This window comes from Mobula hypostoma, chromosome 1, assembly GCF_963921235.1.
Source record: "Mobula hypostoma chromosome 1, sMobHyp1.1, whole genome shotgun sequence".
NCBI classification, from domain to species: Eukaryota; Metazoa; Chordata; class Chondrichthyes; order Myliobatiformes; family Myliobatidae; genus Mobula; species Mobula hypostoma.
Window position 1 is genome coordinate 244,363,695 of NC_086097.1, and position 26,046 is coordinate 244,389,740.

The window sequence follows — 26,046 nt, forward strand, 5'->3', positions numbered from 1 at the left end:
CCCATTCCACACACTCTCCACTCTCTGCGTAAAAAAACTTACCTCTGACATCTCCTCTGTACCTACTTCTAAGCACCTTAAAACGTTGTCCTCTCGTGCTAGCCATTTCAGCCCTAGGAAAAAGCCTCTGACTATCCACACGATCAATGCCTCTCATCATCTTATACACCTCTATCAGATCACCTCTCATCCTTCGTCACTCCAAGGAGAAAAGGCCAAGTTCACTCAATCTATTCTCATAAGGCATGCTCCCCAATCCAGGCAACATCCTTGTAAATCTCCTCTGCACCCTTTCTATGGTTTCCACATCCTTCCTGTACTGAGGTGACCAGAACTGAGCACGGTACTCCAAGTGGGGTCTGACCAGGGTCCTATGTAGCTGTAACATTACCCCTTGCCTCTTAAACTCAATCCCATGGTTGATGAAGGCCAATTCACCATATGCCTTCTTAACCACAGAGTCAACCTACGTAGCAGCTTCGAGTGTCCTATGGACTGGGACCCCAAGATCCCTCTGATCGACCACACTGCCAAGAGTCTTACCATTAATATTATATTCTGCCATCGTATTTGACCTACCAAAATGAACCACCTCATACTTATGTGGGGTGAACTCCATCAGCCACTTCTCAACCCAGTTTTGCATCGTATTGATGTCCTGCTGTAACCTCTGACAGCCCTCCACACTATCCACAACACCCCCAACCTTCGTGTCATCAGCAAACTTACTAACCCATCCCTCCACTTCCTCATCCAGGTCATTTATAAAAATCACCAAGAGTCAGGGTCCCACAACAGATCCCTGAGGCACATCACTGGTCACCAGCCTCCATGCAGAATATGACCCGTCTACAACCACTCTTTGCCTTTTGTGGGCAAGCTAGTTCTGGATCCACAAAGTAATGTATCCTTGGATCCCATGCAACCTTACTTTCACAATAAGCCTTGCATTGGGTACCTTATCAAATGCCTTGCTGAAATCCATATACACTACATCTACTGCTCTACCTTTATCAATGTGTTCAGTCATATCCTCAAAAATTCAATCAGGCTCATAAGACACGACGTGCCTTTGTCAAAGCCATGCTGACTATTCCTAATCATATTTAACCTCACCAAATGTTCATAAATCCTGCCTCTCAGGATCTTTTCCATCAACTTACCAACCACTGAAGTAAGACTCACTGGTTTATAATTTCCTGGGCTATCTCTACTCCCTTTCTTGAATAAGGGGACAACATCTGCAATCCTCCAATCCTCCGGAACCTCTCCCATCCCCATTGATGATGCAAAGATCATTGCCAGAGGCTCAGCAATCTCCTCCCTCAACTCCCACAGTGGCCTGTGTAAATCTCGTCCGGTCCCGGTGACTTATCCAACTTGATGCTTTCCAAAACCTCCAGCACATCCTCTTTCTTAATTTCTATATGTTCAAGCTTTTCAATCTGCTATAAGTCATCTCTACAATTGCCAATATCCTTTTTCGTAGTGAATACCGAAGCAAAGTATTCATTAAGTATCTCATCTACCTCCTCCAGATCCATACACACTTTTCCACTGTCGCACTTAATTGGTCCTATTCTCTCATGTCTTATCCTCTTGCTCTTCACATACTTGTCGAATGCCTGAGGTTTTCCTTAATCCTGTCCGCCAATGCCTTCTCATGGCCCCTTCTGGCTCTCCTAATTTCATTCTTCAGCTCCTTCCTGCTAGCGTTATAATCTTCCAGATCACTATCATTACCTAGTTTTTTGAACCTTTCGTATGCTTTTTTTTTCTTCTTGACTAGATTTACAACAGCCGTTGTACACCATGGTTCCTGTACCCTACCGACCTTTCCCTGTCTCATTGGAACATACCTATGCAGAACACCACCCAAAATTCCCTGAACATCTGCCACATTTCTGCCGTACATTTCCCTGACAACATCTGTTCCCAATTTATGCTTCCAAGTTCCTGCCTGATAGCTTCATATTTCCCCTTACTCCAAATAAGTGCTTTCCTAACTTGTCTGTTGCTATCCCTCTCCAATGCTATGGTGAAGGAGATGGAATTGTGATCACTATCTCCAAAATGCTCTCCCACTGAGAATTTTCATTGCAATGGAGATTCTTACAATATGATTTGTGCTTCTGATTTTCATGTAAAGAATCTGAAGCAACTTATTTACTGAAATTAACTACTAAAAAGAATTGGTGATTGCATTTAATTGTCAAATTAAAATGGAAGGTTTAAGTGACTATAAAGCTGTCAACACTGGGGGAACTCAGCCACTACCTATTGAGAGAAATAGACAAGCAACGTTCTTCAAGTTGGACCAAAACATTAACTGTCCATTCTCCTCCACAGATGCTGCCTGACCAATATTTTGTGCATGTTGCTCTAGATTTCCAGTGTCTGCAGAATCTGCTGTGTAACACCAACAGGCTTGTCTCTCAGAAGGTCTCAGAACAGGTTAAGCAAGCCTCTAGCAAGAACGAATGTACTTCATGTTCTCCTATCATCTTCTTGTGGTGATTGGTGATAGGCACAAATAACATGGCAAAAATGAAATTGGGTGATAAGTACACAAACCTTTTATTATAAACAGTGTGAAAAGGAAGATAAATGCAATGCTGGCATTCATTTCAAGAGGACGAGAAAATAAAAACGAGCATGTAATGCTAAGGCTCTATAAGGCAATGATCAGACCACATTTGGAATATTATGATAAATTCTGGGCTCCATATCAAAGGAAAGATGAGCTGGAACTGGAGAGGGGCCAGAGGAAGTTCACAAAAATGATCCTGGGAAGTTTTAGAGTCATGGAACACTACAGCACATACAGTGGCATACAAAAGTTTGGGCACCCCGGTCAAAATCTCTGTTACTGTGAATAGCTAAGCGAGTAAAAGATGACCTGATTTTCAAAAGGCATAAAGTTAAAGATGACACATTCCATTAATATTTTAAGCAAGATTACTTTTTTATTTCCATCTTTTACAGTTTCAAAATAACAAAAAAGGAAAAGGCCCCAAAGCAAAAGTTTGGGCACCCTGCATGGACAGTACTTAGTAACACCCCCTTTGGCAAGTATCACAGCTTGTAAACGCTTTCTGTAATCAGCTAAGAGTCTTTCAATTCTTGTTTGGGGGATTTTCACACATTCTTCCTTGCAAAAGGCTTCTAGTTCTGTGAGATTCTTGGGCCGTCTTGCATGCACTGCACTTTTGAGGTCTATCCACAGATTTTCGATGATGTTTAGGTTGGGGGACTGTGAGGGCCATGGCAAAACCTTCAGCTTGTGCCTCTGGAGGTAGTCCATTGTGGATTTTGAGGTGTGTTTAGGATCATTATCCTGTTGTAGAAGCCATCCTCTTTTCATCTTCAGCTTTTTTACAGATGGTGTGATGTTTGCTTCCAGAATTTGCTGGTATTCAATTGAATTCATTCTTCCCTCTACCAGTGAAATGTTCCCCATGCCACTGGCTGCAAAACAAGCCCAAAGCATGATTGATGCATGATCACCCCGTGCTTAACAGTTGGAGAGGTTTTCTTTTCATGAAATTCTGCACCCTTTTTTCTCCAAACATACCTTTGCTCATTGTGGCCAAAAAATTCTATTTTATCTTCATTAGTCCACAGGACTTGTTTCCAAAATGCATCAGGCTTGTTTAGATGTTCCTTTGCAAACTTCTGACACTGAATTTTGTGGTGAGGACGCAGGAAAGATTTTCTTCTGATGACTCTTCCATGGAGGTCATATTTGTGCAGGTGTCGCTGCACAGTAGAATAGTGCACCACCACTCCAGAGTCTGCTAAATCTTCCTGAAGGTCTTTTGCAGTCAAACGGGGGTTTTGATTTGCTTTTTTAGCAATCCTATGAGCAGTTCTCTCGGAAAGTTTTCTTCATCTTCCAGACCTCAACTTGACCTCCACCATTCCTGTTAACTGCCATTTCTTAATTACATTACGAATTGAGGAAACGGCTACCTGAAAATGCTTTGCTATCTCCTTATAGCTTTCTCCTGCTTTGTGGACATCATTTATTTTAATTTTCAGAGTTCTAGGCAGCTGCTTAGAGGAGCCCATGGCTGCTGATTGTTGGGACAAGGTTTGAGGAGTCAGGGTATTTATAAAGCTTTGAAACTTGCATCACCTGGCCTTTCCTAATGATGACTGTGAACAAGCCATAGCCCTAACAAGCTAATTAAGGTCTGGGACCTTGGTAACGGTTATCTGAGAGCTCAAATCTCTTGGGGTGCCCAAACTTTGCATGGTGCTTTTTTTCCCCACTCTAAAATTGTACAAAACAAAAATAACACACTAATCTTGCTTAAAATGTTGAAAAGAATGTTTCATCCTTAACTTTATGACTTTTGCAGATCAGATCATCTTCTACTCACTTAACTATTCACAGTAACAGAAATTTTGACCAGGGGTGTCCAACCTTTTGCATGCCACTGTATCACCTTTCAAAGCTTCATTTATTATCAAAATATGTGTACAGTGTACGTCTCTGAGATTCTTCTTCTCCAGATAGCCACAAAACCAAGAAAACCATGGAAGTCAGTTTAGAGAGAAACAGTAAACCCACCCACCCCTCCTGCACAAAAAAGAACAGCAACCTGATTATCAACCACCCCCACCCCCCAAACCCAATCCCCCGCACAAAACACAATAAGAATATTGGGTCCCAAACACCCCTCCAACCCACATGAAATTCACCCCCTCCCCACACAAAAATCCAACAAAAACGCAACAAGTGCACCAACTCCCAAATCACTCTTCACCCTTAATCCATGACCTCTAGTTCCAGTCATACAAAACCGCAGTAGAAAAAGCCTTTATGCATTTGGGACTGATTGCTTTAAGTGTGTATTTTAATGGGATGGGAAGCAGAGCATCAGAACAGATAGTGGAGTGGTTCAGTATTACTTCAGTATTCACCAGAGAAAAGGACCTTGGTAATTGTGGGATGATTTACAGCGGACTGAAACGCTTGAGCATATAGACAATAAGAAAGCATTAAGTTAGATAAGTCACCAGGACCATGGAATAAAATACAAGGATAACAGTTTTAGGGAATCTTGGTTTTTGAGAGATATTGAGGCCATGGTTATGAAAAAGGAGGTCAATAGCAGGTATAGGAAGGGAGGAACAAATGAGGTGCTTATGAAGTACTATATAAGAAATGCAAGAGAACATTTATGAAGGAAATCAGATGGTCTAAAAGAAGACATGAGGTTGCTCTAGCAGTCAAAGTGAAGGAGAATCCTCAGGACTCCCATGGATATATTAAGAGCAAAAGGATTGCAAGGGACAAAACTAGTCCTCTGGAAGACAGAGTGATAATCTATGCATGGAGCCAAAAGAGATGGGGGGATTGGAAATGGATTTTTTGCATCTGTATTTACTCAGGAGACAGATGCAGAGTCTATAATAGTAAGGCAAAGCATCAGCGAAGATATGGACCGTAAGGAGGTTACAGAGGAGGAGTGATTGCTGTCTTGAGGCAAACTAGAACAGATAAATCCCCAGGGCCTGACAATGTGGGAGGCAAGTGCAGAAATTGCAGGGACCCTAGCAGAGATGTTTAACTCATCCTTAGCAACAGGTGAGGTACTCACTGGAATTTAGAAGGATGAGGGTAATCTAAAGAAACCTATCGAATGTTGAAACTCCTAGAGAGCATGGACGTGGGGAGGATGCTTCCTATGGCACAGCCTCAGAGTAGAGGGGCATCCTTTTCGAACAGAGATGAGACGGAATTTCTTCAGCCAGAGAGTGCTGAATCTGTGCAATTTGTTGCAACAGGCAGCTGTAGAGGCTGGATCACTAGGTGTATTTAAGCCGGAGATTGATAGGTTCTTGATTAGTCAGGGCATAAAAGGTTACAGACAGAAGAAAGGAGAATGAAGTAACGCTTACGATGAGATTAAGGAAAGGTGTCAAAACAATTCGGTTGTTGTCTTGGGAGAATTCAACTTCCCTTATACCAACTGGGACCTTCTGAGTGCAAGAAGTTTAGATGGAGCAGAATTTGTTAAGTGCATCCAGGAGGAGTTTCTTAAGTCAAAATGTAGATAGTCAAACATGAGAAGGGGCTGTACTAGACCTGGTGTGGGGTAATGAGCTTGGCCAGGTGTCTGACCTTTCAGTGGGTGAGCAGGTAAGGGACAGTGGCCACAGCTCCTTAAATTTTAAGATAGCTTTAGATAAGGATAAGTATGGACCTTGTAGGAGAGTATTAAATTAGAGCAGGACAAATTATGAGAGCATTAGGCAGGAAATAGGGAGAGCTAATTGGGAACAGCTGTTTTTGGGCAAGTCCACGTCCAACATATGGAGAATGTTTAAAGACCAGCTGCACAGAGTACAGGACAGGTATGTTCCAGCCAGAAGAAAGGACAAGAATGGCAAGGTAAAAGAACCTTGGATGTCCAGAGAGGTGATGAACTTAACAAGAAGAAAAAGGAAAAGTATGCTAAGCTAAGGAAGTGAGAGTCAAACAGAGCCCTTTTGGATTATAAAGAAGCCAGAGAAGAACACAAGAAAGGGATTAGGAAAGCCAGAAGGAGCCAAGAAAAGTCTTTGGCAGGTAGGATTAAAGGGAATCTTACGGCATTCTAGACATACATCAAGAGCAAAAGGGAAACGAGATAGAGAGTAGGACCACACAAGGATAAGGGGATGCAGGGGACGTGGGTGAGATCCTTAATGAGTACTTTACATCGCTATTTACCACGCAGAAGGACATGGAAGATTGGGAGATCAGTGTCGAGTATATTAAAATGCAAGGGCATTGTGTAGAAAAGGAGAAGATAGTGTTGGATCTCTTAAAGAGCATTAAGGTGGATAAGTTCCCAGGGCCTGATGGGATATACCCCAAGTTATTGAGAAAAGCAAGAGAAAAGATTGCTTGGACCTTGATCAATATTTTTGCATCCTCTCCAGCCACAGGCAAGATCCCAGAAGCCTGGCAAGTAGCTAATGTTGTTTCATTATTCAAGAAGGGAACCAGGGATAATCCTGGAAAGCATAGATCAGTGAGTCTGGTGTCTGTGGTAGGGAAGTTCCTGGATTGACTTCTTAGGGAGAGGGTTTACATGTATTTGGAAAACCATGGTCTAATTAGGGAGAGCCAGCCTGGCTTTGTGCAAGTTTTGAGTTTTTTGATGAGGTGACAAGTGTGATTGATGAAGGTAAAGCTGTGGATATAGTCTACATGAATTTTAGTCAGGTGTTTAACAAGGTCCCTCATGGAAGGCTCATCCAGAAGATGAAGATGCATGGTAAATTGCCCGTTTGGACTCAGAACTGGCTTGCCCATGGAAGACAAAGGGTGGGGGTTGAAGGGACTCGCGCTAGATGGAGGTCTGTGATTAGCGGTGTTCCACAGGGGTACGAGCTGGGACCTCTGCCGTTTGTGATGTGTATAAATGGATGAAAATGTAAATGCAACACACATAAAAATTGCTGGTGAACGCAGCAGGCCAGGCAGCATCTCTAGGAAGAAGTACAGTCGACGTTTCGGGCCGAGACCCTTCGTCAGGACTAACTGAAAGAAGAGCTAGTAAGAGATTTGAAAGTGGGAGGGGGAGGGGGAGATCCTAAATGGTAGGAGAAGACAGGAGGGGGAGGGATGGAGCCAAGAGCTGGACAGTTGATTGGCAAAAGAGATATGAGAGGATCATGGGACAGGAGGCCTAGGGAGAAAGAAAGGGGGTGGGGGGGAATCCCAGAGGATGTTCAAATCCCTTACTATCTCTTCTTTCAGTTAGTCCTAACGAAGGGTGTCAGCCTGAAACGTCGACTGTACCTCTTCCTATAGATGCTGCCTGGCCTGCTGCGTTCACCAGCAACTTTTATGTGTGTTGCTTGAAATTCCAGCATCTGCAAATTTCTTCGTGTTTGTGTTTGAAAATGTAATTGGGTGAGTTTGCAGATGATATGAAGATTGATAGTGTTGTGGATTACATAGATGACTGGTACAGATAGAATGGGATATAAATCAGTTGTAGATATGGGCAGAGAAATAGCAGATAGAGCTTAACCTGGCCAAATATGAAATGTTGTAGCTTGTTAGATCAAATGTAAAGACAGTACACTGTTAATGAGAAGATCCTTACAAGTGTTGATGAGCAGAGGGATCTTGTGGTTCAGCTCCCTGAAAGAAAAATTTTGCCTCACTCACCAACGTCTTAGACAACTTCAAAATAACATCCCAACTCCTGTACTCAATACTTTGATTTATGAAGGTCAATGTGCCAGAAGTCCTTTACAACCCTGTCCTCCTGTGACAACACTTTCAAGGAATTATGGATCTGCATTCACAGATCCCTCTGTGCATTCATCAGTGCCCTACCACTTACCGTCCCTGGTTTGTCCTCCCAAAGTGCAACACCTCACATGCGCCTGCATTAAATCCCATCTACCACTTTTCCTGTTGGTCCAGATCCAACTGCGAGCTCTGATAACATTCCTTGATGTCCACTATGCCCCCAATTGTGGTGTCATCCACAAATTTGCTACTCCAATGGTCATGTAAGGGCAGAGTTGTTGTATATTTGTAAACAGCTTTAATATGTGGCATAGAAATGACCATTAAGGATATTTATTTCCTTAATTCAGACATCTACAATGCATGCTGAAGCCTAATGGCTCATTAATAAGCACTAAAACATTTATTAAGTTATCAGAAGGTTTTGTATTTCAGCCCACTGAGATGCAGTGCAGTAATTTGGCATCTTATTTCAATGAATATTTACCAGCTGCCATTAATTGACAAAACTTCACTTTTGCTACTTTGATTAAAAATTTAATGATCAATTTCCAAATGTCAGTGAAAGGAAACACTGCAATGTCTGTGCAATTCTCACGTAATCCAATCTCACCTGGGTGTTGAATGAAAGATACGGAGCAGTTAAAATTCTTCCCCCTTCTCTCAGTCCCTTTCCACCCCACCACTCCTTCCTCCTATTTCCAAACGGTATCAATCCATTTGTTTCAACATGGTTCCTATCGAATATTGAAAGACCTACATAGGGCAAACAAGGAGAGGGTGTTTCCTACAGTGGGGGAGGCTAGGACCAGAGGACACAGCCTCAAGAACAGAGGTGAGGAGGAATTTCTTTAGCCAGAGGTGGTCTGTGGAATTCATTGCCACAGACAACTGAGGAGACCAAGTCATTAAATATATTTAAAGCGGAGGTTGATAAATTCTTGATTAGTATGGGTGTCAAGGTTACAGGGAGAAGGCAGGAGAATGGGGTTGAGGGGACAATAAACCAGCAGATTTATTGGCAGAGCAGATTCAATGGGCCAAATAGCCTAATTTGACACCTATGTCTTATGGTTCAGGTGAACTTACCATCTGCTAAAATGTGCTGCTTTTCACATGGAAGGGGTCCAGAAGCCTTGTTGACCACTGGAAGCCTCTGAGACAAACGTAATTTCATCTCGAGTTGAATTCCCATAAATTTAAGGGTCTCAGATGAAGAACCAGGGACAATTCTTCCTGTCCTGTTGGTTTACTAGAGTTACAGCCTCGCGGTGCCAGGGAGTCAGAGTCAGTACTGACCTCCAGCGCTTTGTGGGGTTGGTGATCCCTCCTGTTGATGTGCATGTTTCCCTCAGGATCCCAAAGGAGTACGTGAGGCAGACTCATCTCTTCTTCCCACACAATGACCCTATCTTTCCATTTTCCTCACATTCATGTACATGTGTAAACTTCTCTACCACCATCCATGCACCCACCAGAACTTACCTCAGACATCCCCCCTAAACTTCCCCCTAATCACCTTAAAATTATGCCCCCTTATACCCGTCTACCATCACCCCAGAGGCGGAAATTGCTAATATAAGGGGGCACAGTTTCCTGACTCTACAACCACCCCAGGCAGCACATTCCAGGCACCAAACGCTCTCTGAATAAAAACTTGACCCTCACTTCTCCTTTGCAATGACCCACACCACCCCCACCCCCCCCATCTTAAGTGAACGCCCTCTGGTATTAGATATTTTAACCCTGGGGAAAAAGATACACTCTGTCTACACTATCCATGCCTCTCACAATCTTATAAAACTCTGTCCGATCTCCTCTCAGCCTCTGCCACTGGGGAGAAAACAACCCAAGTTTGTCCAACCTCTCGTTATATCACATGCCCTCTAATCCAGGTAGCAGCCTGATAAACCTTTCCTGCACCCTTCCTATAACAGGGTGACTAGACCTGTATGTAGAACTCCAGAAGCAGCCAAATTAGAGGTTTATAAAGCTGCAACATAACTTCCTGACTTTTGAACTCAATGCCTCGATTAATAAAGGCAAGCATGCCATACACTGCATTAACCACCCTATCAACCTGTGTGGCCACTTTCAGGGAGCTATGATCTTGGACCCCAGGATCCCTCTGCTCAGCAACACTGTTAAGGAACTTGCCCTTCACAGTGTATTGTGTCTTTGCATTTGACCTACCAAGATGCAACACTTCACATTTGTCAGGGTTAAACTTCATCTGCCATTTCCTTGCCCATATTTAAAATTGACCTATATCCTGCTGGATTCTTTCCAGTCTTCCATGCTATCCACAACACCAGCCTTGATGAGAATGTGGGGAGAAGAAAAAATGGTATTAATGTGTAGGATTACTGTAAATAGTGGGTAGTGGGTTGGAGATACGTCTCTACCAAAGGAGATGTAAAGTGCTCATCCCCTCCGCTAGCCGGTAGGTCACCACGGGCAAGGTGTAGCACCTGCTTGGCCCCCCGTTCAGGGTCACGTGAAGCCATGGGAGCAGGTGGTGGATGGTCATCTGAGCAGATGGTGCATATCACAAGCCCTGGTTATGCAACCACTGACGCCAGGCAGATAATCTCTGAAGAATATCAATAATAGCTGGGATCACCCGCCTTGTAAAAGACACTGCCCAGAAGGCACCATAATATCACACTGTAATATGATCTTAAGATATAGGAGCAGCATAAGGCTATTTGGCCCATCGAGTCTGCTCCGCCATTTCATCATGGCTGATCCATTTTCCCTCTCAGCACCAATCTCCTGTCTTCTCCCTGTATCCCTTCATTCCCTGACTACTCAAGAATCTATCAATCTCTGTCTTAAATATACCCAATGACTTGGCCTCCACAGCCACCTGTGGCAATGATTTCTACAGATTCACAACTCTCTGGCTAAAGGAATTCCTCCTTATCTCCGTTCTAAAAGGACATCCCTCTATTCTGAGACTGTGTTCTCTGGTCTTAGACTCCCCCACCATAGGAAACATCCTCTCCACATCCACTCTACTGAGGCGTTTTAACATTCAATGAGGTCACCTCTCATTCTTCTGAATTCCACTGAGTACAAGCCCAGAGCCATCAAACACTCTCCATGTGACAAGCCTTTGAATCGCGGAATCCTTTTCATGAACCTCCTTTGAACCCTCTCCAATGTCAGCACATCCTTTCACAGCACATAATGAACGAACAAACTGTAAATGGATGGTTGATTGAGAGCGTTGACTTGAAGAGCTAAAGAGACTCTTTCTCCGCTGTATCTCAATGACATGAAAGAGCATAGAGACCAAATGTGGTGCTCCAATTTCAGGCCTCTGAATAGGACTTGAAGCATAGAACAGAAACACAGTACAAGCCCTTCAGCCCAAAATGTTGTACCGAACTTTTAACCTGAGGTCAATTGAACTCTCCCCTCCTACATAGCCCTCCATTTTTCAAACATCAATGTCTATCTAAGAGTTTCTTAAATACCCCTAATATAACTGCCTGTGCCACCACCCCTGGCAAAGTGCTCCATGTACCTACCACTCTCTGTGTGAAGAACTTACCTCAGACATCCCCCCCAAACTTCCCTCTGATCACTTTAAAATTATGCCCCCTCAAATTAGCCATTTCCACCCTGGGAAACAGTCCCTGGCTATCCATTTGCTCTGTGCCCCTTATCATATTGTACACCTCTATCAAGTCACTTCTCATCCTCCACTCCAGAGGGAAAAGCCCTAGCTCAAAGATTCTATGATCCAATGTGCATTTATTATCAAAGCTTGTATGTAGTACACAACCCTGAGATTTGTCTTCCCCACTGACAGCCACAAAACAAATAAACAAGGAAAGGTATCAACCCCCTCCCCATGCGCAAAAAAAAATGAATTGCGCAAACAGCAACAGAAACAAAAGAAGTTTGAGAAGAAGAATTGAACATAGTACTCCAAGTGTGGTCTAACCAGGGTTTCATGAAGCTGAAACGTTATTCCATGGCCCTAAAGCAGAACTTGTTGCAGATTAATGATAATCCTATCCTAATAAACATGCTCTCATAGAACATAGAACAGTACAGCACAGTACAGGCCCTTCAGTCTATGATGTTATGTCTTTATAATAAAATCTGGATGGGGTGAATATTTTAATTAAGTAGCTTTTAGAATAAAATCAGTTCCCATTGTCATACTAGACAATGCACCAAGCTCTCAAGTAAAAGTTAATTAACTGATTTTCAATTAAGTTGAAATGGCTTTAATTAGATAATCAGTAAAAGCTCTAATTATCTTGCTTAGGTGTGCAAGCTGAAATAAAAATGTAGATCTCTAACAATATCAGTAATCTCCAGCTAGTTCTGACTCAGAGCCACAAAGTATTGTTCCAGCTTTATAAAACCCCGGTTAGTCGACCACCACTGGAGTACTGTGATCTGATCTTCTTCTTAAGCCCTGGGACACAGGCCATTGACAGCAGCTCTCCAGAGTCCTCAATTGTGGGTCAAAGGTTGACTGGTCCTATGGCTTCCATTTCACCACATGACTTCAAACGTCTTCTAGGTGACGATCTTTTCTCTCCCGGGGATGAGGTCTTTGGAGCTTCTGTTGGTTTTTCTCTTACCGGAAGGGGTTGCTAGTCCCCATGCCCAGCCCTCCTCCTTATACAGCCAGGCTTGCGGCAGTCTGTGGTGGGGTTGTGTTGTTATGTTAGGAAGGATGTGGAAGTTTTAGAGAGGATACAGAGGACATTTTTTCAGAATGCCTCTTTGATTGGAGTGCAGGTCTTAAGAGGATACGTTGAGTGAGCTGGGACTCATCTTTGGAGTGAAGGAGGATGAGATGTGACTTCAAAGTAAATACATATATGTCACCATATCCAACCCTGAGATTAATTTTCCTGTAGGCATACTCAATAAATCCATAATAGGATAATTAACATAATAGAATCAACAAAAGACAACACCAACTTGGGAGTTCAACTAGTGTGCAACAGACAACAAACTGCAAATACAAAAAAAAATAATAAATGAACAATAAATATTGAGAATGAGATGAAGAGTCCTTGAAAGTCAGTCCAATGGTTGTGGGAACATTTCAATGATGGGGCATATGAAGTTGAGTGAAGTTATCCCTTTTGTTTCAAGAGCCTGATGGTTGAGGGGTAATAACTGTTCCTGAACCTGGTGCTGTGAGTCCTGAAGTTCCGGTACCTTCTTCCTGATGGCAGCAGCGAGAAGAAAGCATGACCTGGGTGGTGGGGGTCCTTGATGATGGATGCTGCTTTCCTCCGACAATGCTCCATGTAGGTGTGCTCAGAGGTGGGGAAGGCTTTACCCGTGATGGTCTGGACCATATCTACTACTTTTTGTAAGATTTTCCTTCCATGGGCACTGGTGTTTCCATACCAGGCTGTAATGCAGCTATTTAATATACTCTTCACCTCGCATCTATAGACGTTTGTCAAAGTTTTAGTTGTCATACCGTATCTTTGCAAAATCAATAATTGCACTAACGTGCTGGGCCCAGGACAAGTCCTCTAAAATGATAACGCAGAGGAATTTAAAGTTGCTGACCCTCTCTGCCTCTGATCCTCCAATGAGGACTGGCTCATGGACCTCTGGTTTCCTCCTCCTGAAATCAATAATCATCTCTTTGGTCTTGCTGGCATTGAGTAAGAGGTTGTTATTGTGGCACCACTCAGCCAGATTTCTAATCTTCCTCCTTTATGCTGGTTCATCACCACCTTTGATTCGGCCGGTGACAGTGGTGTCGTCAGGAAACTTGAAAATGGCACTGGAGCTGTGTTTAGCCACATAGTCATAGTCATAGTCATAGTCATACTTTATTGATCCTGGGGGAAATTGGTTTTCGTTACAGTTGCACCATAAATAATTAAATAATAATAAAACCATGAATAGTTAAATGATAATATGTATATTATGCCAGGAAATAAGTCCAGGACCAGCCTATTGGCTCAGGGTGTCTGACCCTCCAAGGGAGGAGTTGTAAAGTTTGATGGCCACAGGCAGGAATGACTTCCTATGACGCTCTGTGTTGCATCTCGGTGGAGTGAGTCTCTGGCTGAATGTACTCCTGTTCCCACCCAGTACATTATGTAGTGGATGGGAGACATTGTCCAAGATGGCATGCAACTTGGACAGCATCCTCTTTTCAGACACCACCGTCAGAGAGTCCAGCTCCATTCCCACAACATCACTGGCCTTACGAATGAGTTTGTTGATTCTGTTGGTGTCTACTACCCTCAGCCTGCTGCCCCAGCACACACAGCAAACATGATTGCACTGGTCACCACAGACTCGTAGAACATCCTCAGCATCGTCCAGCAGATATTAAGGGACCTCAGTCTCCTCAGGAAATAGAGACAGCTCTGACCCTTCTTGTAGACAGCCTCAGGGTTCTTTAACCAGTTTATTGTCAATTCGTATCCCCAGGTATTTGTAATCCTCCACCATGTCCACACTGACCCCCTGGATGGAAACAGGGGTCGCTGGTACCTTAGCTCTCCTCAGGTCTACCACCAGCTCCTTAGTCTTTTTCACATTAAGCTGCAGATAATTCCGCTCACAGCATGTGACAAAGTTTCCTGCCATAGCCCTGTACTCAGCGTCATCTCCCTTGCGTAAGTATAGTCGTAAGTATAAACCAAGTAGAGCTTATATAAAGATGTGCAAGATAGTAAGAGGCATAGATCAGGTAGTGAGCCAAGTAACGTTCCCAGGGTGGAAATGGCTAATACAAGGGGGGCATAATTTTAAGGTGATTAGAGGAACGTGTAGGGGGATGCCAGAGGTGAGTTTTTTTTAGGGTCAGTTGATGAATTGGGCAAAGCTTCAATTTTTAAGATTCAGGTTTATTTGTCCAAAGTACATTGCGGGTTTGTTGAACCAGAAGGGTTTGTTACTGTAATGTATTTCTAAATAAAAAAAGACAAACCCTTGGAAAGATTGATTAGGGATTGTCAGCATGGATTTGCTCATGGGAAATCTTGTCTCACAGATTGATGTTACGAGATGACTAAGCATGATTACCGAGAGCAGAATGTCAGATATTGTCTACACGGACATTAATGTGACCTTTGACAGCGTCCCACAAGGTAGTCAAATCCAAAAGGCTAGAGTCCATGGGATCGTGAGCAAACTGCTAAAGTGGATCCCACGGTAGGCAGACAGAGGTGTTGGAATGTTGCTTTATCTGATTGTAAGTCCGTGTCCTGTTGTATGCTAGTCAGTGCTGGGACCCTTGATTTGATTAAATGAGTGCTGATGAGCAAAGGGACCATAGAATCCATAAACCAGAAGTGGCAGATGTAGGGTTGATTGTAACTTTTAAGAGAAATTTGGATAAGTGCATGGATGGGAGATGTAAGGAGGACTATGGTCCAGGTGCTGGTCGATGGCAGAACAACAGTTTGGCATGAACTAGATGGGCTGAAGGGTCTGTTTCTGTACTATAGTCTTTTATGTCTCTATCTATGGCTTAGTCTCCTAACTTTGATGGCCGTACCCCTATCCTAAGAAGAACATAAAATAAAATGTTTATTTTTGAATACTAGCCGATTTAAGCTACAGGACAGATTGAAAAGATCAAGGTGGTGGGCCAGAAATGAGGGTTGGGCCAGCGTTCAGCTCATTGCTCTGTGAAATTTACTCGTCTCCACGCTAAACTGAGGCCATGGCCTGCAACTAACAGGCTCCTAGATCAGCTGAGACTCACATTTGTGAACTTATTCTTACTAGCAGAACTGTGCATACGGAGCTAATGAAGGAAAACACAGGGTGCTTGAGGAACTCAGCAGGTCAGGAAGGGGACACATAGTAAATGGTATGGCTGATGATCAGAGGGACCACCGGATCCCATAAGCTGAAGTGGTGGGTGCAGGTTCACTTGTAGCATTTAAGAGAAGTTTGGACAAGTACATGGATGGGAGGAGTATGGAGGGCTATAGTCCCGGTGCAGGTTAAAGGGAGTAGGTAGAAAAACAGTTTGGCACAGACTAGATGGGCCGAAGGGCCTGTTTCTTTGTTGCAGTGTTCCATGATTCAAAAATCCCTGAATAAAGGCAGCAAAGGTAGTGAAAAGGGTACAAGGGTCACTTGTCTTCATTAGACATGGCAGAGCAAACGGGAACTGAGACGCCATGTTGCAGCTTTGTAAAGCATTGATGTGGCCACACCTGAGGTAGTACGTGCATTTCTGAGCATCACACTGTCGGAAGGACATGGTCATGTCGGACAGGTTCGCCGGGATAGTGCTTGAATTTGGAGCATTTCAGTTCTAAGGAGAGTTCAGTTTTTGTTTTTCCGGGAGTGAAGAAGGCTGAGGGATGATCTTACGGCAGGTTAAAAGGTCATTACATCCATATATTATGGGCATTTAAAAAACTCTTAGCCAGGCACATGGATGATAGACAAAAGGAGGGCTATGTGGGAGGGAAGAGTTAGATTGAACTCAGAGTAGGTTACAAGGTTGGCACAACATCATGGACCAAAGGACCCAAACTGTATGGTACTGTACTGTACTGTAATGTACTGGTCTATGTCCTATTGCATGATGGAGGTATATCATGTCATGAGGATACACAATGAGATTTTTTTTTCCAAAGGTAGAGTGTCTTTGACTAGAGGGTTGGGTACAGGAGAGACGTAGGAGGTCAAAGGGGATCTGAAGACAATATTTTTCCCATACAGGAAATCTGGAAGGCACTTCCTGAGGAGGCAGTGGAGACAAACTCTGGTGAAATTTATGGAACAACTGGGGAAGGCATTTAAAACATCAAGGCATAGCAGGTTCTGGAACGAATACAGGCAAAAGGGATTAATGTAGACAGCTACATGAGTCAGCATGGGTGTGATGGGCTGAAGGGCCTCCTTGGGCTGGCTGGCGACAAGAAGGCAGACAGGAGTGAGACGGCCCAGCTGGTGGAATGGCGTCACAACAAGAACCTTGCACTCAACGTCAGTAAGACCAAGGAATTGATTGTAAACTTCAGGAAAGGGAAGTTGTGAGAACATGCACCGATTCTCACCAATAGGTCAACAGCTTCAAGGAACATGTTTCCTGCCTCTAGCATGTCCAATCCCTTAATAATCTTATATGTTTCAATCAGATCCCCTCTCATCCTTCTAAATTCCAGTGTATACAACCCCAGTCGCTCCAATCTTTCAACATATGACAGTCCCGCCATCCCGGGAATTAACCTCGTGAACCTCTGCTGCACTCCCTCAATAGCAAGAATGTCCTTCCTCAAATTTGGAAACCAAAACTGCACACAGTACTCCAGGTGTGGTCTCACCAGGGCCCTGTACAGCTGCAGAAGGACCTCTTTGCTTCTATACTCAGCTCAGCTCCCCTTGTTATGAAGGCCAACATGCCATTAGCCTTCTTCACTGCCTGCTGTACCTGCATGTATGTATATATATAAAATATCCAAGACATCTTCGAGACGCAGTACCTCAGGCATTCAACATTAATGACCCCCACTACCCAGGACATGCCCTTTTCTCATGGTTACTGTCAGGAAGGAGGGACATGAACTTGAAGGCACACACTCAGCGACTCAGGAACAGCTTCTTCCCCTCTACCTTCCGATTTCTAAATGGACATTGAACCCCTCAAAACTACCTCACTCTTTTTTTTAATTTCTGTTTTTACACTGCTTATTTTAATTTAACTATTGAATATATATATATATATATATATATTCAATAGTTAAATAGTTATATATATCTCTGTGTGTGTGTCTGTGTGTGGTGTGTATGTGTATATATACGCACGCACACACATACATACGTATATATTTACTGTAATTCAGGTTTTTCTATATTTATCACGTACTGCATTGTGCTGCTGCCCCAAAGTTAACAAATTTCACAACATATGCCGGTGATATTAAACCTGATTCTGATTCTGTACTGTACTGCTGCTGCAAAATAAATAATATCACAACATGTATCAGTGATAATAAGCCTGATTGTGATTCTGGGTGCTCTACTACTGTATATCCTTAAAATGCACCAGTTTCATTCAATGCAATCAGAAGATATTTGCATAATTCTTTAAATCCATCCAACAGCAACCTGAGAAATCCCACCACATCAACACCTTCTTCTGATTCTTTTAAACTATTGCCACAATAATCACTTTCTATTTATTTATTTTTATTTAGAGTTTATTTATTTTTATTTAGAGATACATCCCTTCCAGCCTAACGTGCTCATGCTGCCCAATTACACCCATGTGCCAATTAACCTACTAACTTGTTAACAGGCAGCACAGTAATGTAGCATTTGCGTGATCACTGATTGGGGTTCGATTCCCGCTCTGTCTGTAAGGAATTTGAACATTCTTCCCGTAATCACATGGGTTTCCTCCCACATTCCAAGGATGTATGGGTTAGAGTTAGGGTTAGTACATTGTGGGCATGCTATGTTAGCACTAGAAACATGGTTTAATACGATTATTCCTCAGAGGCTGGTGGGTAAACTGTCCTTGTCGGGACTTAACACCCTCCCTTTGTTACTGGATCTTGGACCTCTTAATGGAAAGACTCCAGTCAGCCCAGGTTGGCCGCAACATCTCAAGCTCCATCACGCTGAGGGCAGGTGCCGCCAGCACTGTGTGCTCAGCCCACGACTGTTCACACTGGCTGACTCACGACCGACATGCCAGATCCAGCTCAAACCGCATCATCAAGTTCGCTGATGATACCACAGTTGTTGGTCTCATCAGCAACAACGGTGAGTCGGCGTACAGAGAGGAGGCAGAGAGGCTTGTCAAAAGGTGCGAGAACAACAACCTGAGTCTCAACATGGGCAAAACAAAAAGGATGATTGTGGAATTCAGTAAGGTGCAAGATGACTACTCTGTACTGCACATCAATGCCATGAAGAGCACAAACTTCTTTGGTGTGAACATAACAGGTGATATAACCTGGACCCACAACATCTCCACATTAGTCAAAAGGACACAGCAGTGGTTACACTTTTTCAGGAGATTGGGATGTGTAAGTTCCCCACCCCCATTCCAACAACTTTCTACAGGAGCACCATCGAAAGTGTCCCGTCTGGCTGCATAATCGTGTCGTACAGAAGCTGCAAGGCGACAGACTGCAAGACATCAGACGAAGGGCCCAGAGCGTTGTTGAGGATCCCTACCACCCATCCCACAATCTCCTGACCCACTACCGTCAGGAAGAAGGTACAGAATCACCAGGACTAGTTCTGCCAGACTGAGTCCCTCAGGCTGTGAGACTAATGAATACCCTGCCACCACCAAAGAACATCAAGCTGTTTCCTGTTCACCTGTGTTGTGTACTTCACATGCATTTTCAATCACATATTTATTTGTGGTATTATTTTGGTTTATATGCTGTGTATGACATATGTTTTGTGAGTGCACCATGGTCAGGAGGAACATTGGTTGTACATATCTAAAGTCAGATGGTAACAAACTTGGAACTTGAACTTGCAGGCTGCCCCTGGCACATCCTCAAACTTTGTTGGTCACTGATACAAATGACACATTTCACGTGTATTTCCATGTTCTGGTGTGTGCGTGTGACAAACAAAGCTAATCTTTCATCTTTAAATCCGTCTTTGGAATGCTTTGGAAACTGGGGCACCCAGAGGAACACACATGGTGATAGGGAGAAACACAAACTCCTCAACAATAGCGGGGATCAGGAGGGGGGGGTACTGAAACTGGATCGCTGGCACAGTATTAGTGCTACGCTAACCACGATATACCATGCCACCATAATACAGCAACATAACTTTCTTTTCCTACCAGAGCAAAGAACCTTACTGGCACATTATTTTTAAATATTTACCATTATGCTCAACAAGAATATGTTATTTTAAAGATAATTCATTATTGAAACATCTTCTGAAATTTTAAAATCTGCAAAGTACAATCAACTTTGCAAGGATTAATCTCTGGGTGTGGCATGGAGCCAATTCTGGAGTTTAGGAAGGTGCAGGCTGACCACTGCACATAAACACACAGCTCCTCCATGGAGAGAGTTAGGAGCACTAGGTTTCTGGGCATGCACACAATAGATGATCTCACCTGGTCCCTCAACACCACATCTTTGGTCAAGGAAGCACAGCAGTGTTTCCACTTCCTGAGGAGATTAGGCGAGTGAGGTGAGTGAGGCTTCCCACTCTCCCCCCGTTCTAGCCAATGTTTACAGGAACACCAGCGAGAGTGCCCTGACCCACCACCTCGCCATTTGGCACAGAAATTGCAAAGCATCTGACCACAAATTCCTACAAAGGATTACAAGGACTGCTGAGAGAATCACTGAGGTCTCTCTTCCACCTATCAGAGATATTTATCAGGAGTACTGCATACACAGGACCCTGAGAATCAGAATCAGGTTTAATATCACCAGCATATGTCATGAAATTTGCTAACTTAGCAGCAGCAGTACAAAGCAATACATGATAATATAGAAAAAAATGTAAATTTGAATTAAAGTGAGAATATATGTGTATATTAAATTGTTAAATTAAAGAAAAACAGAAATAATAAAAAAGTGAGATAGTGTTCATGGGTTCAATGTCCATTTAGGAATTGGACGGCAGAGGGGAAGAAGCTGTTCCTGAATCGCTGAGAGTGTGCCTTCAGGCTTCTGTACCTCCTTCCTGACACTAACAATGAGAAGAGGGCATGTCTTGGAGGGCATGATGGAGGTCCTTAAAAATGGACGCTGCCTTTCTGAGGCACCGCTCCATGAAGATGTCTTGGCTACTAAAGAGGCTAGTACCCAAGACGGAGCTGACTAATCGTACAACTTTCTGTAGCTTCTTTCAATCCTGTGCAGTAGCCCCCTACCCCATACAGACAGTGATTCAGCCCGTCAGAATTTTCTCCATGATACACCTGTAGGAATTTTTGAGATTTTTTGAAGTTTTTGAAGTTTTTTAGGTGACAAACCAAATCTCCTCAAACTCCTGATGTAATATACCTGCCGTCTTGCCTTCTTTCTAAATGCATCGACATGTTGGGACCAGGTTAGATCCTCAAAGATCTTGACACCCAGAACTTGAAACTGCTCACTCCCTGCACTTCTAGTCCCTCTGTGAAGATTGGTTTGTGTTCCCTCGTCCTCCCCTTTCTAAAACCCACAATTAGCTCTTTGGTCTTACTGACATTGAGTGTAAGGTGTTGCTGTGACACCACTCAACTGGCTGGTGTATTTCGCTCCTGTGTGCCCTCTTACCTCTATCTAACAACAATGGTTGTATCGTCAGCAAATTTATAGATGGTGTTTGAGCTATACCTAGCCACACAGTCATGGGTATAGAGAGAGTAGAGCAGTGGGCTAAGCACACACCCCTAAGGTGCGCCAGTGTTCATTGTCAACGAGGAGGAGATATTATTACCAACACTCACAACACGCTGGAGGAACTCAGCAGGTCGGGCAGCATCCGTGGAAACAATCAGTCAACGTTTCGGGCTGAGACCCTTCGTCAGGACTGTAGTGGGAGGGGGTAGGGGCCCTATAAAGAAGGTGGGGGGAGGGTGGGAAGGAGAAGGCTGGTAGGTTCCAGGTGAAAAACCAGTAAGGGGAAAGATAAAGGTGTGGGGGAAGGGAGGCAGGGAGGTGATAGGCAGGAAAGGTGAAGAAAGAATAGGGGAAAACACAATGGGTAGTAGAAGGAGGCGGAACCATGAGGGAGGTGATAGATAGCTGGGGGAGGGGGCAGAGTGAAACTGGGATAGAGGAAGGGAGGGAGAGGGAATTACCGGAAGTTGAAGATTTCAATGTTCATGCCAAGGGGCTGGAGACTACCCAGACGGTATATGAGGTGTTGCTCCTCCAACCTATTACTACCAATCTGCACAGATCCTGGTCTTCCAGTTAAGAAGTCAAGGATCCAACTGCAGGGGGAAATACAGAGGCCCAGGTTCTGCAGCTTATTGATCAGGACTGTGGGAATGATGGTGTTAAACACTGAGCTATAATCAACGAACAGCATCCCGACATCGGTGTTTGTATTGTCCACGTGACCTAAGTCAATGATCCTATTCATCCAACAAATCTTTTTGACCCCCCCACCCCCACCATCAGGCAGGAGATACAGTGGCATCAGGATAAGAAATGTTCGGATGGGAAACAGCTTCTTCCTCAGGCTGAGAGACCTCTGAACTCCCTGCCACCAACTGGGTCTCCTCATATATGAAGCACCAGTAGCATTACACAGTTTACCATTTAGCATGTGTCGTAAATGCACCCTTGTGGCAATATTACTTTACGTGTTGTGTGCGAGCTGTAGGTACGGTGTTGTGCACCTTGTTCCGGAGGAAAGTTGTTTCACTTAGCGGTATACATGAAATGACAGCAAACGCGGACTTGAACTTGGTAACCGTATGATAGACACGCAGTGCTGCTTACCAGTTTGCCCATGCACCGCTGCTGTTCCACGCCATCGATGCACTTGTGGTGGATGCTCATCTTACAAGCCTTGCAGCGCAGACCCAGTTTAGCATTGGTGCCTGTGCATAGACGTGCATCAACAGTCAGTATCAGTCTCAGTTCAAGTTAGCACAATGAGCCAGACAAGATGAGCACATTTAATTAATGATATTAACCTCATGTTCAACTCTTCAACCCAATGATAATATATAACAACTAACATTTCCTGAAGACAGATAAAGTGTACTTTTCACTATAAGTAAACATTTTGATTTATAATCTCTTCAGTTCTATTAATACTGACTTTTAACCTCTACTCGAATTAAAATGAGTGCACAATTCAGGAAAAGACCAAACTTGTCTTGTCATTGGCCTTGAAAGGCCTAAATTGAGTGGAGACATGTTTCTACCAAAGGAGGTGTAAGGCGCTCCTTCCCACCGCTAGCCTGCAGGTCACCCTTGGGCAAGGTGTAGCACCTGAAGCCATGAGAGGAGGTGGTGGATGGTCATAGGAGCAGCTGGTGCATATCACAAGTCCTGATTATGCAACCACTGGTGGAAGGCAGACAATCTCTGGACAGTGTTGACACTGTCCAGAAGAAAGCAATGTAGAAAAATTTGCCAAGAACAATGATCTTTGACCATGATCGCCCATGAAAAAGAAGGATCAGCCATGAACGAATGACAGAGCAGACTCAATGGGCCAAATGGCCTAATTCCACTCCTCTGTCTTATGGTCTTATGTCATTATGACATGGAACATGACGATGATGATGATGATGATGATGAGATCGAGTGGATCTGGAGTGGATGTCCCAATATGGAGTGAAGAGTCTAGGACCAGAGAGCACAGCTACAAGGAAGACCCTTTAGAACACAGATGAGGAGGAATTTCCAGAAGGTGGTGAACCACTGAAATCCTTTGCTGCAGGTGGCAGTTCAGGCCAAGCCACTGGGAATATAAAAGTGGAGGTTGACAGGTTCTTAATTCAAAAGGGCATTAAAGGTTGCAGAAGGAGACAGGAGAATGGGATTGAGAGAGACAACAGTCATGAGTGGAAGAGCAGATCTGATGGGCTAATTCTGCTCCCATCTCTTTTGGTCTTATGGATCTATATATTTAAATGGATATATCTTGTGGATATATATATTCTTCGGGAGGAGAAGATGGCAGCGCGCCTGTGTGTGCGCAGCCCTCCAGTGAAACATGATATCGTATCTGTTAAATAGGGGCCGTGGACAATTCTGATTTGATGGAGATGGACGTGAAAGCACAGAGGAACATCTGGAGAAATTTCTGAAACGCCCGTCCGCTGCTGTCATTACTGTGTGGTTGGGAATCTTTCGGAGGGTAGGCCTCAAAATCCCCGGCCTTGCCTGCTTTTGGGACCGAGAAGGAGGTCGAATCGCTCGGACAGAGATGGCGCTCAGTACTCGGTGTCGGGGAGCTGATCAGAGCTCAAAGTTTTCGGATGACTCAGAGTTGGATTGTGGTCGGCATGGCAGGGAGAGTTTTTCTTTCTTCTCCCGTCTGCGTGAGATGTGGGACATTTGAGAAACTTTGAACTTTACTGTGCTCATGGACTTCTTCATCAAGTTATGGTATTTTACACTGTTTGTAACTATATGTTATAATTATGTGGTTTTGTCAGTTTTTTCAGTCTTGGTTTGTCCTGTGTATTTGTGATATCACACCGGAGGAAATAACGTATCATTTCTTAATGCATGCATTACTAAATGACAATAAAAGGGGACTACGTGTTTTCATTATCTTAAAAAAGAGGTAATTGGAGAAAGGTATAGAGGAGATGTCAGAGATAGTTTTTTTTTAAACACCAAGTGGTTGGTGCCTGGAACTTGCTGCCAAGGATGGTGGTAGAGGCAGGTACGTTAGGGACATTTACGAAACTCTTAGATAGGCAGACGGATGACAGAAAAGTAGAGGGCTATGTAATAGTGAAGGGCTAGACCAATCTTAGAGTAGGTTAACACGTTGGCACAACATCAAGGGCCGAACAGCCTGCACTGTGCTATTTTCTATGTTCCAACACCTGTTTCAATAATAAAAACACATTCCATAGCCTCATGATCTTGCACATACAAGGTTTCACTTCCCCAAAACTCTTATCTTCCCCCAATCTGGTATCAGAATCTACAGATTCTTGTTCCCTTAATAATCATTAACAAATTGTTCTTTCCTTCATCATTTTCAGCAGCCCCATATAAATATGACATTGTCTGACTTGTCTGACCTAGCCTGACCTGTCTGTATGAAAGCACATCTCCTGCTCATTATAACTGTGTCTCATAACCATGAACCCATTTGTTCCTGCATCACATCACGATTCACAAGCAACATAACAGTGTGGGCACGTTACTTCAGTGCCGGAATATGTAGTGGTACTTGCTGGCTGCCCCCATGGCATCCTTGGCATCCAACATAAACGATGCTTTTCACTGTATGTTTTGATGTACCTGTGATAAGCAAGTGAATCTAAGTCTAACAAGCATTCTCATGGAGGGCAATACAATCTTGTGGGTTCTGTAAATCATCTATATTCACTGGAGATTCAAAACTGATCAAGTGTTATGATACTTTTTCAGCTATATTATAATGGCTATGCTCCAAGAGGACCACAACCTTGTCATAGGGTATGGAGGATTGCGTGCTTCAAGGGTAGAGCCCAGACTAAGATTGGTCCACTGGTTCTCCATGTCCGGGGTTTCAGCTCAAGACTGAATCAAAACTGTTACAGAAACAGCAATGAAGAATCCCTCTACACCCGGGACTTGCATGACTGACAGTAGTGAAAACCAAGCTACTGGCACAACGGAGGAAGCCCTGAATGCCATCAGAGATGGGGGACCATCATTGCTGCCCTAAACAGCCGTGACGTAACAGGCTGCAGAATAGAATAATGGTTGCTCATAAGTGAGATTAGTATAGACAGTCCTGATGAAAAGGCTCAATCTGAGACAACCACAGTCTATTCCCCTCGATAGATGTTACCTGACTTGCAGCGTTCCTCCCCCATTTTGTGTGCATTGCTCTCAAGATTTCCAGCCCCTGCAGATTCTGTTGTGTTTAATCTAGGTAGGAACTTGACAGTTAACAGAGCGCAGTGCAAAAGTCTTAAGCACATATATACAGCTAGGTTGCCTAAGACTTCTGCACAGTACCGTATTTGTCAACGTGGATGGGAGAGCGAGTTTGTCAATCTGGCAGGAGCAATCTACTTTGGGAACGGCGAGGATGGAGCGTCGCAGGAGGGGTGTGGGACAGATGGAAGAGGAGTGCCAGGGGCAGGGGTGGAGAAGTTGCAGACACACCCAGCCCAGAGACTCTAGCCAAGGTTA

The 26,046-nt window shown here is 43.8% G+C and overlaps 1 protein-coding gene across 2 annotated transcripts in view; it reads right to left on the minus strand.

The window, feature by feature from the left end:
* Positions 1-26,046, minus strand: part of stac (SH3 and cysteine rich domain) — a 179,469-nt gene that overhangs the window by 84,676 nt on the left and 68,747 nt on the right. For both annotated transcript variants that reach the window (XM_063042358.1, XM_063042350.1), the window contains exon 3: positions 22,669-22,769. In XM_063042358.1, the coding sequence (XP_062898428.1) occupies positions 22,669-22,769 (101 nt within the window). The remainder of the gene's footprint in view (positions 1-22,668; positions 22,770-26,046) is intronic.